The 13,279-nt window shown below is 46.9% G+C and overlaps 1 protein-coding gene across 1 annotated transcript in view; it reads right to left on the reverse strand.

Moving 5' to 3' along the window:
* The window catches only part of CCDC60 (coiled-coil domain containing 60), a 171,829-nt gene that overhangs the window by 37,445 nt on the left and 121,105 nt on the right, over nucleotides 1-13,279 (reverse strand). The window contains exon 4 of the mRNA XM_010841403.1: nucleotides 4,137-4,244. Within this exon, the coding sequence (XP_010839705.1) occupies nucleotides 4,137-4,244 (108 nt within the window). The remainder of the gene's footprint in view (nucleotides 1-4,136; nucleotides 4,245-13,279) is intronic.

A 13,279-nucleotide genomic window follows, 5' to 3' on the forward strand; every position in this document is an offset into this window, starting at 1 on the left:
TCTGAAAAGGCTACACACTGCATGCTTCCAACAACATGACGTTCTGGAGAGCACAAAACTACGGGCAAAGTAAGAGGTCAGTGGTTGCCAGGGGCTGGGGGTGGGAGAGGGAAGGACAGGCAGAGTAAACAGAGGATTTTTAGGGCAGCGAAAATACTCTGAATAATACATGAATGGATGGATACATGTCGTTATACATTTGTCTAAACCCACAGAATATATACCACCAAGAGCAAACCCTAATGTAAACCAGGGGCTGTGGGTGATTGTGAGGCGTCACTGTCGGTTCATCAGTTCTATCAAACAGCCCACTCTGGCGGGGGATGGACACACTGGGGAGGCCGGGCAGAGGGAGCAGGTAAGTGGGAAATCTCTACTTTCCACTCAATTTTACTCTAAACCGGAAACTGCTCTAAAAAGAATCAGGTCTTACTGAAAAAATGAAGTGTCTCAAACCCAATGATCTCTCATCTCACATGCAGCAAAACAAAGAGACAGAAAGAAAGAGTCCCCAGAAACATGCTCGATAGAAACTGTTCCTTTTTTATAGTGATTGCCTGTCAGGTCAAAGCACAATATCTTGAATGTTATCAAATTTAAAAAGAAAGCATTTATTTTCTTAAACGTGGGGCATAATAGATGGAAACGCTAACCAGGGTGCACAAAGCCTGCTTCTAAAATCCTAGTGGTCAGAACTCTGGGAGAGCTCCCAGGGGTCCGTGTACCTGAATAAGCAGCCCACTCTATTGAAACGGCCACACCAACCAGAATACAGTGGGCATCTACATCCCTGAGAAGAAAGCTATGTTTTGTCCTTTTACTAAGAGAAATCAGAAAATGCATATAAGGCACCCCATGCTGACTGTCGAGGGCAAACCAGGAGAGTGGCTGCAGGCACAGTTGCTTAGGAAGGGTTGTAAGGACAGTCCAGTCAGCTCTGAGAGGAAAGGACGGGCTCTCCTCTTTCCTGCAGACAGCATCTCATCTCTCTCTCCCTCTCTTTTATTTTTTTAAGATAAAGTATCCAGTCTTCCTTGGCATCATTGAACTGATCCCCATATAGTCATTTTAGAATTTTCAGCCGGTTCTGGGATCACTCCTATTGGGATTGAAATCCACCTCGGCTGCTGTGAAGACTTGGAATTTGAGAACTGACCCAGCAGGCTCTGCCCAATGCTTTGTGGTACAATGATGATAAAATTGCCTGGATTCTCCACCCTTCTCTGCATCCATGTACTTTACAGTGTGATCTGGTATCTCTCACATCAGGAGGTAGAATCTTCATTTTCCTCGATCCCTTGTATCTGGGTGTGCCTGATGTCTTGTTTGGCCAGTCGGACACAGTGGAAAGGTCCTTGGGTCCATTCTGAGCCTAAGCCTTAACAGGCTTTGAGTGCTCAGGCTCTCGTCCTTGGAGCCCTTCCTGAGAGCCATGGAACAAGTCCAGCTAGCATGCTGCATGATGACAGTGATGGTCCCTCCTGTCACCCTAGCCACCAACCAACCAACAGACCTGGGTGTGAGGCTGCCCTGGATGGGCCTGCTGCCAGTTTCCCACACACATGCAAGCCCAGCCTGGACCAGCGGAACTGATCCGGACAAGCAGACCCACTCAGCTGACCTGCAGACTTTGAACAATAAACAGTTGCTCTTTCAAGCTACTCTACTTTGAGATGCTCTGTCATACAGCAACATATTACTGTTATAGTCTTCAAATGCAGCCAGAGCCTTTTAATAGCCAAGGAAGAGAAGGCCTGCAGCCTTCAGTCTACTGCAGGAGTGTGTGCCTATGTTTGCAAATAAAACTTTATTGGAACACAGCCACATCATTCCTTCACTGTAACTTTCACGCTGCAACGACAAAGTACAGCCGACCCTCTGCATCTGTGGATACAGAGGGCTGACTATACTACTCCCATTTATATTCATAAAAGACATGAGCATCACAGATTTTGGTATCTGCAGAAGGTCCTGGAACCAATCCCCCACAGATACCTGTCTGCAGGTGCCAGAGAAATCATCTGGTCTGCAAAGCCTGAAATATTTACTGCCTGTCCCTTTTCCCTCTAGGAAAGAGGTTGCTGATCCCTGTTCTAGGCCATAACAAATAACAGCCACCACTGTGATCGTCACCACTACCATCCTCATCGTCCCACAAACTTGACACAAAGGTCTGATTTTAAAGTCAGGAGAATTTTGTGAGAATGTTGTGAGAATTTTGGCAGGTTCTGCCTTCTCTCTGGGCTTCAGTTTCCCCATCTAGCACTGAAGGAAGATGACCAAAAAAGTCCAGTCACTTCTGCAACTGATGTAAACCTCTATTTGCTCAGATCAAAGGAAATGGATTTTGGGACCCAGGAATATGTGTTTTTCCAGGCATTTCCTTACCTTGCCATTCCCCTCACCCAAGTCCTGATCCCCAAATGATTCAGATCCAAGTAAAAGCCTAAGAACCATTGATTTACACCATTTGGGTTCAGAAGCCTTGTCCATGGAGAGACATATGGAAGTATAAGTGTTTCCAAGGGTCATTATGAGAAACTGCAAAACTTACTTTTGTAAAGAGATGTTTTGAGAGCATCCAATTGAGGCAGCCAGTTGGAATGTCCCTAAATGAATAAGTCTGTGATGAAACCAGTCATAATATCCATCAAAGGGAGATAGGAGAAAAGTGGGGAGGGGGGCTCATGAAAAGTGGAAATACTAGTAAGGGAGAGGAATGTGTCCAAATACATGGTGTTGATGGTGATAACGATGGTGATGAAGAGGATGGTGATACAGTCAATGGTGCTGGTGATGATGATGGTGATGATGTTGTCAGCAGTGTTGGTAATGGTGGCATTATCCACCCACAAATACGTGCTCTTATTAATGACTTGCCACATTGTCTAGGATTTCAGTCCATTACTTTACTCTATAAGTACATGACACCTGGTAGTCCAAATACATCATGAGCTCCTCAGAGGTAAAACCTTGGGATATACCTTCTGTGTAGTGTGTGGTGGTGAGAGATGGTGGTGAGAGATCAGGCTCTGAAGTTAGACACACTTGGCTTAACACCCCAGTGCAGTGACATGCTGAACTCTGTGACCTTGAGCAGGCTACTATACCTCTCTGAGCTTCTGTTCTCTCATCTGCAGAGACAGGCTAATAAGATACCTGTACAAAAGCGCTGCTGAGAGGACTGAGTGGAACAGGGCCCACCAGAGCAGTCGGTAGAGTCATTTTTACTGTGCATGCCTTTGGGACCTAACAAGTATTTGACAAATGAGCAGAAAGAGAAGTCTAGAATCCACTGCCCCATGCCCATTGCCCTAAAGCTGTGGTTCTTACAGGAGGGGCTGGGGGTGCCTGTGTGTGATTGTGCCCCCAGGGGGATTTGGCAATGCCTGGGGACATTCTGGTTGTCAGAGCTGGGGAGGGGGTTGGCTACTAGCATTTGGTGGGTGGGGGCCATGGACGCTGCCCAGTATCCTACATCCTACAGCGCACAGGACAGTCTTTCTCAACGAAGAATTATTTGTCCTTGAATGTCAATAGTGCTGAGGTTGAGCAGTCTTGCCTTAAACTCTGTCCCTGAAATCTCCCAGTTGAAAAGGGCTAACTAGTGAGAAAGGAAAAGCTGGGCTGAGAATTCTCTGGAATAAATAGGAGGGAATGAGATGTCAAGGTTTTGGAAAGCCTGAGTATTCCCTGGAGGGTTGCTGAGCCCCTGTTACACTATGCAATGATGAGTTTGTACCTGGGGTTGGCTCAGACGGCAGTGGGGACTTTTCTGGGAAATAACTACCTGAGTCTTGGGGAAAACGTGTCCCTAGAGGCTCAGGTGAGACATCCGCCAGGCGTGCATTGCAGATAGATTTTATCAGGCTTTGCAAACTATTTGACATTAGAGCGTCTGGCTTGGTAAGGAATGGAATGACTCGGTCCCAGCTGGATTGCCATTTAGCTCTGAGACACCATGTCTGCTTTCTGTTATTTTTATACGCCACATAGTGTTGCTGGCCCCAGGTTCCCTGTCCTTTTCAAGGGGACAAAGGAATAGCTCCCAATGACCGTTAGCTGGTTGAGTCATTTGACCTTGGCTGCGAATGATAAAACAGTGAAGCAAACAAGCCCGAAGTGGGACTACTTACATGTGGGCCTCGGGCAGCGAGGGCGAAATGATGCAGCTGTGCATGGGGGTGAATGGTCGCAGGATGACTTCAGCCACTGCCTTCTTTGTCTTCTCATCCCCGTATGTGCTGAAGCAGAAGCAGAAGCAGAGTGAACGACAAGGAGCAGTTTTAATTGCCCACATCTTTCGCGAGGGGTTATTTGGCAAATATCACTAGGCACCGACTATGGACCAGCCAGTAATTTCAGCTGGAAAGGTGAAGGTCCCAGATGCAGCCAGTAATCAGAGCATGTAAGACCCCCTTCTCTCATGGAGCATCTATTCTTGTGAACGAGCAGAGAGAACACATAAGATTAGTCAGGCAGCTGTGTGGCACACTGATACACTAGATGAGGGCTTGGATATGTTTTCCTATCCCACTAGACAAACAGTTATGCTATTGCAGGGCATTCAGTCCACATGTTGACTACTTACTACCATGAAAGCCATTGATGATATAAACAGTAAGTTAATGGCAGGGTTTAAATAAAACTTTATTTACCAAACCAGCTTGGGGGCTCAGGGGCTGGAGTTTGCTGACCTGTTCCCCACCCCCTCACTCCCACTAGTAAGTGATACGTGCTATGGGGAGAATAAAAGAGCAGGGAGTTCAGTAGGGCTGGGAGAGCTAGGGGCTGCAATCTTAAACCGAATGATTGGGGCAGGCATGACTGAGAAGGTGACATTTGATAAGAATTTGCAGTGGAAGAGAGTGAGCCATTCATCCGTCTGGGGGCAGAGCCTTCTGGACAGAGGCAGTGACAGGTGCAAATATCCTGAGGCGGGAGTATGTTTTAGACACAGCAAGCAGGCACATGTGGCTGGAGTGGAGTGAGCAACAGAAAGAGAAGAGAGGCAGGGATGCAGAGAAAACAGGGGCTTTGCAGACCAGTGTGAGGACCCTGACCTTTTCTGTGAATGACAGTAAAGGATTCTGAACTGAAACAAGACATGATGTGACCTCTTAGAAAGGAGCCCTCTGGCTGCTGTTTTGAGAATGGCCGATGGCAGGGGAAGAGGGCCAGGAGACAGATGAGAAGTGCTGCGATACTTTCAGCTGGAGACAGCATGGTGGCTTGTGCCGGGGTCTGAGCAATGGGGATGGTGAGAAGTGGAAAGGACAGGATGGACACAGGGAAGGAGCTGCCTGCAGTCAGTGGTTCTCGGTTGCGGTCCTCTCCTTAAAGGGACTTCTCCCAACCCTCCAGACTGCTGACTCACCAGCTGGATGAATCCGCCGTGAGATGCGGGGATCTCGAACTTCAGAAGTGGGCACAAGTGTGCCCCAAGAGATCAGCCATGACCAGGCACACCTCTTCCAAAGCCCATTCCCTGCCCTACAGGGAACACAGGGGCTTCCTCTGAAGCCAAAACCATCACAGGAAAGGAGGGGACATGATGCTTACAGAGACGTGAATCAGCCCAGACACTTGTCTGAAAAAGACTGCTTCAAAAAGTGAAAAATATCAAGCTACATTTAATAACATAGGTAAGTTTTTTGTTTTTTCAGCACCATATGGAGCAAGTCATTTCAGTCAGAGAAAACAGTCTTTTTTTCCCCTTAATTTTGGCATGCCTGAGTCATAGGGCAAATATTTTTTGCCCATGACCAAACCAAGCCCACAGACACACCTTAATAAGCCTACTGTGTGCATAATGGAATCAGTTGTCTATATTGTAAAACTGGGAGATGTCACACAAAGATGGAGACTGTAAAGTTCTTGCCACTCTGGGTAAGAGGTGGGTGGGGTCCAAGATCAAGACCATTGCCCATCTGTGCAGGAGGTGGGTGCCCCTTGGGTTGCTCAAGACTTAAGAGCCCCTGGCATCTCACTCCCAGCCTGCCCTGCATATTCAGGCTACTTGCGTGTTCCTTTAAAGCCTTGTAGTTTCTCAGCCTGAGCACTTAAACATTGACTGAATCATTGACAGGTTCCCTGATTCATTCATGTCTATCCACAGTGATCAAACATCTCTGTGCTGGGGGCTGTGGGTGCAGTGATGCAGGAGACAGAAGCAGCCCTGCCCTCTGAAGCTTAGAGCCTCATGGGGGAGATGGGCTTCACACAAACACGGTTGAGACAAGACTCAGTGGGAGCGTGAATGGTGCTCGGACAGCCCCAAACAGAGAATTTGGCTGGGATTGAGTCTGGGAATACTATTCGGAGGGAGCTGTATCAATTTAGAAATATATGCCCCAAGTCTCTTTCAGTGGGAGGGTGGCTTTATAATATACAGTCCCATTTCTCTGAAATCTTGGCTCTGTGAATGGCTGGGCCAATAGGACATGTCAGAAGCAGCATGATGCCCATTTCTGGGCCTGGGCTCCAGGAACTGGCAGCTTTTCTGTTCTATGTCTTGGGAGGCTCACTCTTAATTCCTAGCCACCAGCATGCTGGCGGGGTGCCGGGGGTTGAGGGGAGGCGGGAAGGCTGTGAAGAGCCTCTTGGTGGCAGAGAACCAAGGCTGCTGGGCTCAGTCCTGGCCAAGCTCAGAGTGACAGGAGCCCCAAGGTGCCACTCACATGGATGAGCCCTCTTGGAAACAGACACTCACTCTGAGCCACCCCAGCTGGTTCTGTAGATGATCCTTCGCCCTGAACCCCACTCAAATGGCAGATGTGTGAGTGAAATAGATGTTTGCTGTCTGGAGTTAATGGGTTTTGGAGTGGTTGCTCACAGCAACAGTAACTGGAACAAAAGTAAATATTGAGCTGAGATCTGCAGGTTGAATGGGAATTAAGTAGGCAGAGGGCGGGGCGAGAGGCCCTGTGGAAGAGGGAAGGTGGGGAAAAGTGTGGCTGGAGGGGAAGCCAAGGGCCAGGCTGTCCAGAGCCTCGCAACCCCAGCTCAGACTTTTCCAGTCCTCATCTTATAAAGAGTGGTGGCCGTTGAGGATTTTAAACTGGCAGCAGTTTACGTTTGGAAAGAAAACTCTGGCTTAGCATGGGGAAAGGAGACGGAGGGAGGCAGAAGAGGTGAAGTGGGGGCACCCACTAGGAATTTACCTTCCTCCTGGGACTTTGAGGACAATCCTGGAGTCATAGAGTTAACTAAAGAGTCGGACCAGAATAAGGGGACTTTCCCAGTATGCAGGGGGCAGGAGTTCAGTCCCTTAGCAGGGAACTAAGATCTCGCAAGCTGCAAGGCACACCAAAAAAATAAATAGGAACAGAATCTAGGTCCTCACATTTCCGTTTCCATAGGCTCTTAATTCAGCCCTAGAGATGAGGAAACCACAAGCCAATACATTGGTGCTTGCAGTCTTACTGGCTCCACGGAGTCCCCTAGTAGTTTGGAATATGTGGAAATTAACCTAGCTTTTACACTCCTTAATTTCTTGTTTTATGTTTCCTCTCAACTGCAATAATAAGACAAATTCTACTCGTTGTTTTTTTCACCTTTTTCAGCTGAATTTGCAGCTGAGAAATGAGGTCACTGAACACAGTGAGAAAGACTGCGTGCAGGCAGGAATCTTTGGGGACACGCTTGATTTTCTTTCTTCCCTACACAGTTTGTCAGACTTAAAACTTTGGTCTGAAAGAACTTACCCTATGGTCTTAGATCTGGGTGGGGGGTGATGGGGAGAGGGGGGGATAATTCCTTTTAATCCCTTTTACTTTTATAATACACAGGATCAAATACTGTGTTAAAAAAGCAGTTCTAAATGAACACTTGTATTTTTGATAATTCTGTGATTGGAAGTATATTTATAGAACATAGCTCTTAGATGTGAGATACTTTCTAGCCTGCCTGGAAATTGAGATTTTTAGCCATAGATCTGAGGGTTGTAGGTAATTGAGGCCCAGAGAGATCAAATTCATTTCACTGTGTAATAACAGCTAGCAATTACTAGGCATGTCTCATATGCCAGGCTCTATGTTAAGCATTATTTTATTTAATCCTCACAACAAATTTGAGAGCTTGGTGAGGTTAATAAGGGTATAGAGAGAGGAGGCTCAGAGTGGCACAGTGACTTGCCCAAAGTTAAACAGCTGTTATGTGCAAAGTTGGGACTTGAACCTCAGTCCTGTGCTCTTACCCACTATTTCATGCTGGTATGGATCATTTCCCAGTGCTATTTTATAACACCTGCCTCCCCACCTGCATCTGATGGCTATGTGCAATAATAGCCTCCAGTTTTACTTTAATAACCAGTACTGCACAGCTTATAGAATCCACTGGGTAAGACATAACCAGACCAATGTCTATGAGAAGCATGATCTCATGCATATTTAAACTTATTAAACTTTAAATAAACCACGTCATGCACACTGAAACATGGATTGGAGAGGGAAGGATTGTGTTCTGCAACCATGGATTAATGACCATGTGCAAACGTTATAACTGAACTATTGAAATGGTCATAGAAGGGTCCTTAACAGAGGCCACCTTCCCCAGTGCCTGTCTGGGTGCCTGTTAATCTGAGAAAAAACCTCTCCCAAAAAAGAGCCACGAGTTCATGCCTTCTCTTTATTCTAGAGAAAGGCTGCCAGCTGGCTAGTGTCACTGGAAATACCAGGCTCAAAGAGTGTCACTGGGCTCTTAGGTGACACTATGGGCAAGATTTGCTCCGAGCTCTTGGGACCTTTACAGAAAGGGTGAGACTCCCTCAGTTCATTGAGTGGCTTTGTCTATCCTGTGTCCCTTCAAGGTCCTATGAGGACACTTCATTAGGGTCCACTGAGTGGCTGGATGGTGGTGGCTCAGGCCATGGATTTCTTGCTTTTCTTTTTTCACTCTGAAAATCACATTTCTGATTTTTGGCAAAAGATAAACACCATCACAGCTTCCTCCTCCAGCCCTGGCCTTTCTAAGCAGGCATGCTGGCTGCAGGATTTCTGGTGGACTGAAACAGCAGGGTATAACCACACTTCTTTTGTGTAAGCCAACAAACTCCCACTGAGTACTGAAGGTCCTGCTCAAAAGCCACATTTTGGGGAATTCTTTCCAGATTTCCTTTCTACCTCCAAAACTGAAGGGGCTGGACACTGTGAAATAATAGAAATATCTGTATGTATATCTATATATCAGTCTCTGCCCCCAGTTCCTGGCACAGAGCTCCTAAAACTCTTGGAATTTCCTAAGTGATACAAGAGCACCGGGAACAGCTCTTGTTCTAATATTTGGTGTTATACCCTGGATCGTGACACAGAGTTCCCAAATCTCTTGGGATTTCCTGGGTGACCAGGGTGTCTTTTTATTCAAATGTGGCAACTCGGAGTGGGCTCCTGGATAGCTTCAGGATAGGGACTGGTTACCAGAAAGACTGAGCCATTAGAAGCTGGGAATTCTCTGGGAAGGGGAGAGGGGCTAGACGTTGAATTAACGACAGTTCATGCCTATGTGATGAAGCCTCCATAAAAATCCCAGAAGTAAGGGGTTTGGAGAGCTTCTGGGTTGGTAACCACATCCAACCAACAGGAGGATGGCAAACCCTCCAACTCCATGGGGACAGAAGCTCCTGTGCTTGGGACCCTCCCAGATCTCACCCGATGTACTTTCTCTGGGTGCTCATCTGTACTCTTTATTATATAATAAATGGGCCTGGCATGCTGCAGTTCATGGGGTCGCAAAGAGTCGGACAAGACTGAGCGACTGAACTGAACTGAACTGAAATAGGAAAATGTAAGTCGGTGTATCCCTGAGTTCTGTGAGCCACTCTAGAAAATGATCAGACTCAAAGAGGAGGTCATGAGAACCCTGATTTATAGCTGGCTGGTCAGGTGATAACCTGGGGCTAGTGACTGGTATCTGATGTGGGGGGTCACCTTGTGGGAGTGAACCCTTAACCTGTGGGCTCTGATGTGGGAAGCATCAGAACTGAACAGGATGGTGGGATACCCCACTGGTGTCACAGACATTTGCTTGGTGTGGGGGAAAAGCCCACACATCTGTGTCAGAAGTGTGAGTGTGATCACGGCATGAGAGCCAAGGAGAAGCACACAGGAGGAGTGTTCTCCTCTCCCCCAGGCACACTTCAGGGGGCCTTGGGTGCACCCCGTGGTGCTGTGCTGCAGCATCATGTGTGGTGGGGGCTGTTCCTCCACCCTTTTCATATCTTTGTGCCATCAGAAGGCCTGCATACAGTAGGTCTTCAATACCTAAATGGTTGGCTGTACAATGAGACTGGGTCAGGGTCGAGACTGTCCCCCTTTCTCACCCCTACACTTACTGGGGAGCCAAGATAAAGGTCTAAGACTACAATGCACTAAGGGGCCATGAATATTTTACTGAAGATCTTGTGGGGAAACCAAGAAATAGATTTACATTTCTCACGCATGCGTGCTTAAGTCATTTCAGTCGTGTCCAGCTCTTTGTGATCCTATGGGCTGTGGCCCACTGGGCTCCTCTATCTATGGGATTCTCCAGGCAAGAATATTGGAGTGAGTTGTCATGCTCTCCTCCAGGGTATCTTCCTGACCCAGGGATTGAACCCGTATCTCCTCAATCTCCTGCATTGCAGGTGGATTCTTTACCACTGAGCCACCAGGGAAGGCCTTACATGTCATACTCTGAGGCAAAACCTTATAAAAACCCTCATTAGATATCTCTGTTCTCACCCTGTGATGGCTGCCCTTTCACTCTTCTCTCTTCCGAAGGGTCCCTTCTCCTCACACCCTTGGCCTGTCTGCTGAATGTCCCCATTCTATCTATCCGGGAAGCCTTTGTGCTCTTCCTCTGTATCTGTGTGTTCATCTGAATACCCTTTGCTCGCCAAAGGCAGCTTCTCCTTGGGATGCTCACTCCCTGGAAGGTATGGGGGCGGGGGCTGTAAGTCACAGATATTTTCTCTCCTCTTAAATAAATGCACAAATGGTGGGCTAGTTTATTTAGACCAACCCTTTGCTTATAAATAACCAAAACTGTTGGACAAAATATTCTTTTTAATAAAGTGTCAAAGAGCTGACAGCAAAGTGGGAATCTCTTAGCCAAAACTGGAGTGAGACTGGAGACCACTAGAAAGGTGAGGCAGCCTGAGTGCTGCTTTGGTCCTAAGGATGTTTGTCAAGCTATGAAAGGTTAACTTTCCTTCTGACAGTTTCACAAGGCAAGGGGGATGGAAAACAAAAGTCTGTACAAATGAGGAATCAAAGAAGAGGGAGACCTTCCTTACAATAAGTGTGGTTCCCAAGGGCCACACTTTCAGGGGGAAGATGACTGGAACTATACCAGCCCCTTGTGGTCCACACTCAGGGTTCCCAACAGTCACAGGGAACCTCGAGCTTTAAGAGGATTGGCAACCACTAGGGTCCGGCCTGACCCCCACCCCGGCTCCAGGGCCTCCCAGACAAGAACTCCCTTTATTCCCCCTTCAGTTGAAATTTACATAACATAAAATGGACTGTTTTAAAGGTTGCAATTCAATGGCATTTGAGCCAGTGGTTGTACAACCATCACTTGAATCTAGTGCAAAAATACTTTCATCAGCCCCAAAGGAGACACTGCACCCAGTAAGCAGCCACTCTCTATCTGCCCCACTTCCTCAACCCTTGGTAACCACCAGTCTGCTTTCTGTTTGGGATGAACCTCAAAACTTTATGGTAAGTGAAAGAAGCCAGACACAGAAAGGTCCCGTACTGTGCGATTCCACTGACAGGACTATTGCTTTTAAGAGGCACACATTCATATTTCTTTATGTTAATAAGAGGGCTCTCCAGTGGAGTGGTAAAGAATCCATGTGCCAATGCAGGAGACACAAGAGATGAGGGTTCGATCTTTGGGTCAGAAAGATTGTGAAGAACAGAATTTGGGAAGTGGTACAGAAGAAAGGGACTCTCTGCTGGGATCCCATTTCCTTCTTAGGCACCAGCATGGCAACTTGGGTTCCTAAAGCCAACTCTGGCACAGTAACTCTCAACCTTGGCTCCACATGGGAATTCTTGAGGGAAGCTTTGAAAAAGGCTATGTCCACACCCCCAGGAAGTCTGATGTAATGGGTCTGAGAAGCACCCAGGTGACTGATGTGGAGCCAGGGCTGAGCCCATTGCTTTAACAGGACAGTGGGTACAGTGGCAGGCCATTTCTATCACATATATTGGGTTGATCAAAAGTTCATTCAGGTTTTTCCCATAACACCTTATGGAAAACTGGGGCCAACCCAACACTTCCTCTCTTCCTGCTGTAGCATTTCCTTCCCATCCCTGATTTATGCCTTGCTCGCTCTGCCCAAGCGAAGTATCCCTGGAGCTTGTTTCTGCAGAATGGCAAAATCCATGAATGTTGGTGTTACTCAGTTTGGGACTTAGGGGATGCTTTCCATAATTCAATAATGGGAATTATGAGAGCATCTCTAAGCCTCATTCCTAATCTCTAAAAGTGAAAAGAAAGTGAAGTTGCTCAGTTGTGTCTGACATTTTGAGATCCCATGGACTGTAACCTACCAGGCTCCTCTGTCCATGGGATTTCCCAGGCAAGAGTAATGGAGTAGGTTGCCATTTCCTAATCTCTAAAATGGGAGATCTATCTCATAGGAACATTATGAAAATTTGACAGAAAGATGTGCACAAAGCACATGGTAGACAGACACCCATTATAAATTGTGATTATTAGCATGATTGTTATTGTTACATGATTGGGTATTTCATAATGTTCCAGTCTGTTGATGGTCCTCTCCAAACCAGAGGAGAGATGTTTACAAAAAGAGGGAGGCTACTGTATTCAACAAACCACAACAAACTTTTTTTTTTTTTTTTTGGTTCACTTGCTTTGGGTGGACACTAGGATCTCAGGTTTCAGGAGAAGGTCTAGAACAGGGATATTGATCTGTAATGAAACAAAGTAGCATACAAACACAGTATGGGAACTCAAGAGAGTCCAGAATGGATTTTGGAGGTGGTGGGGCTGAAATCCGGGAAGCTGCAGGAGAGGGTGGCATTTAAGCTGAGCTTGTAAGGATAAGGGATAAGTAGGACTTTAGTTGGGAGAGGATGTAGTAGGGAACAGCATTTAAGGCCCAGGGAACAGCACAAGAAAACACCTAGAGGTAGGGATAAACCTTGGAAGAAAAGGGAAAGAAGCACATCTGGGGACCTGCAAGATTTCTTGGTTAGCTCTTGGCTCTGGATACTAGAACGGACATGTGTAGTAGATCACTGAATATCTGAAGGTGAGGCTGGCGAAG

The sequence above is a fragment of the Bison bison genome, unplaced genomic scaffold (assembly GCF_000754665.1).
Source record: "Bison bison bison isolate TAMUID 2011002044 unplaced genomic scaffold, Bison_UMD1.0 scf7180017864160, whole genome shotgun sequence".
NCBI classification, from domain to species: Eukaryota; Metazoa; Chordata; class Mammalia; order Artiodactyla; family Bovidae; genus Bison; species Bison bison.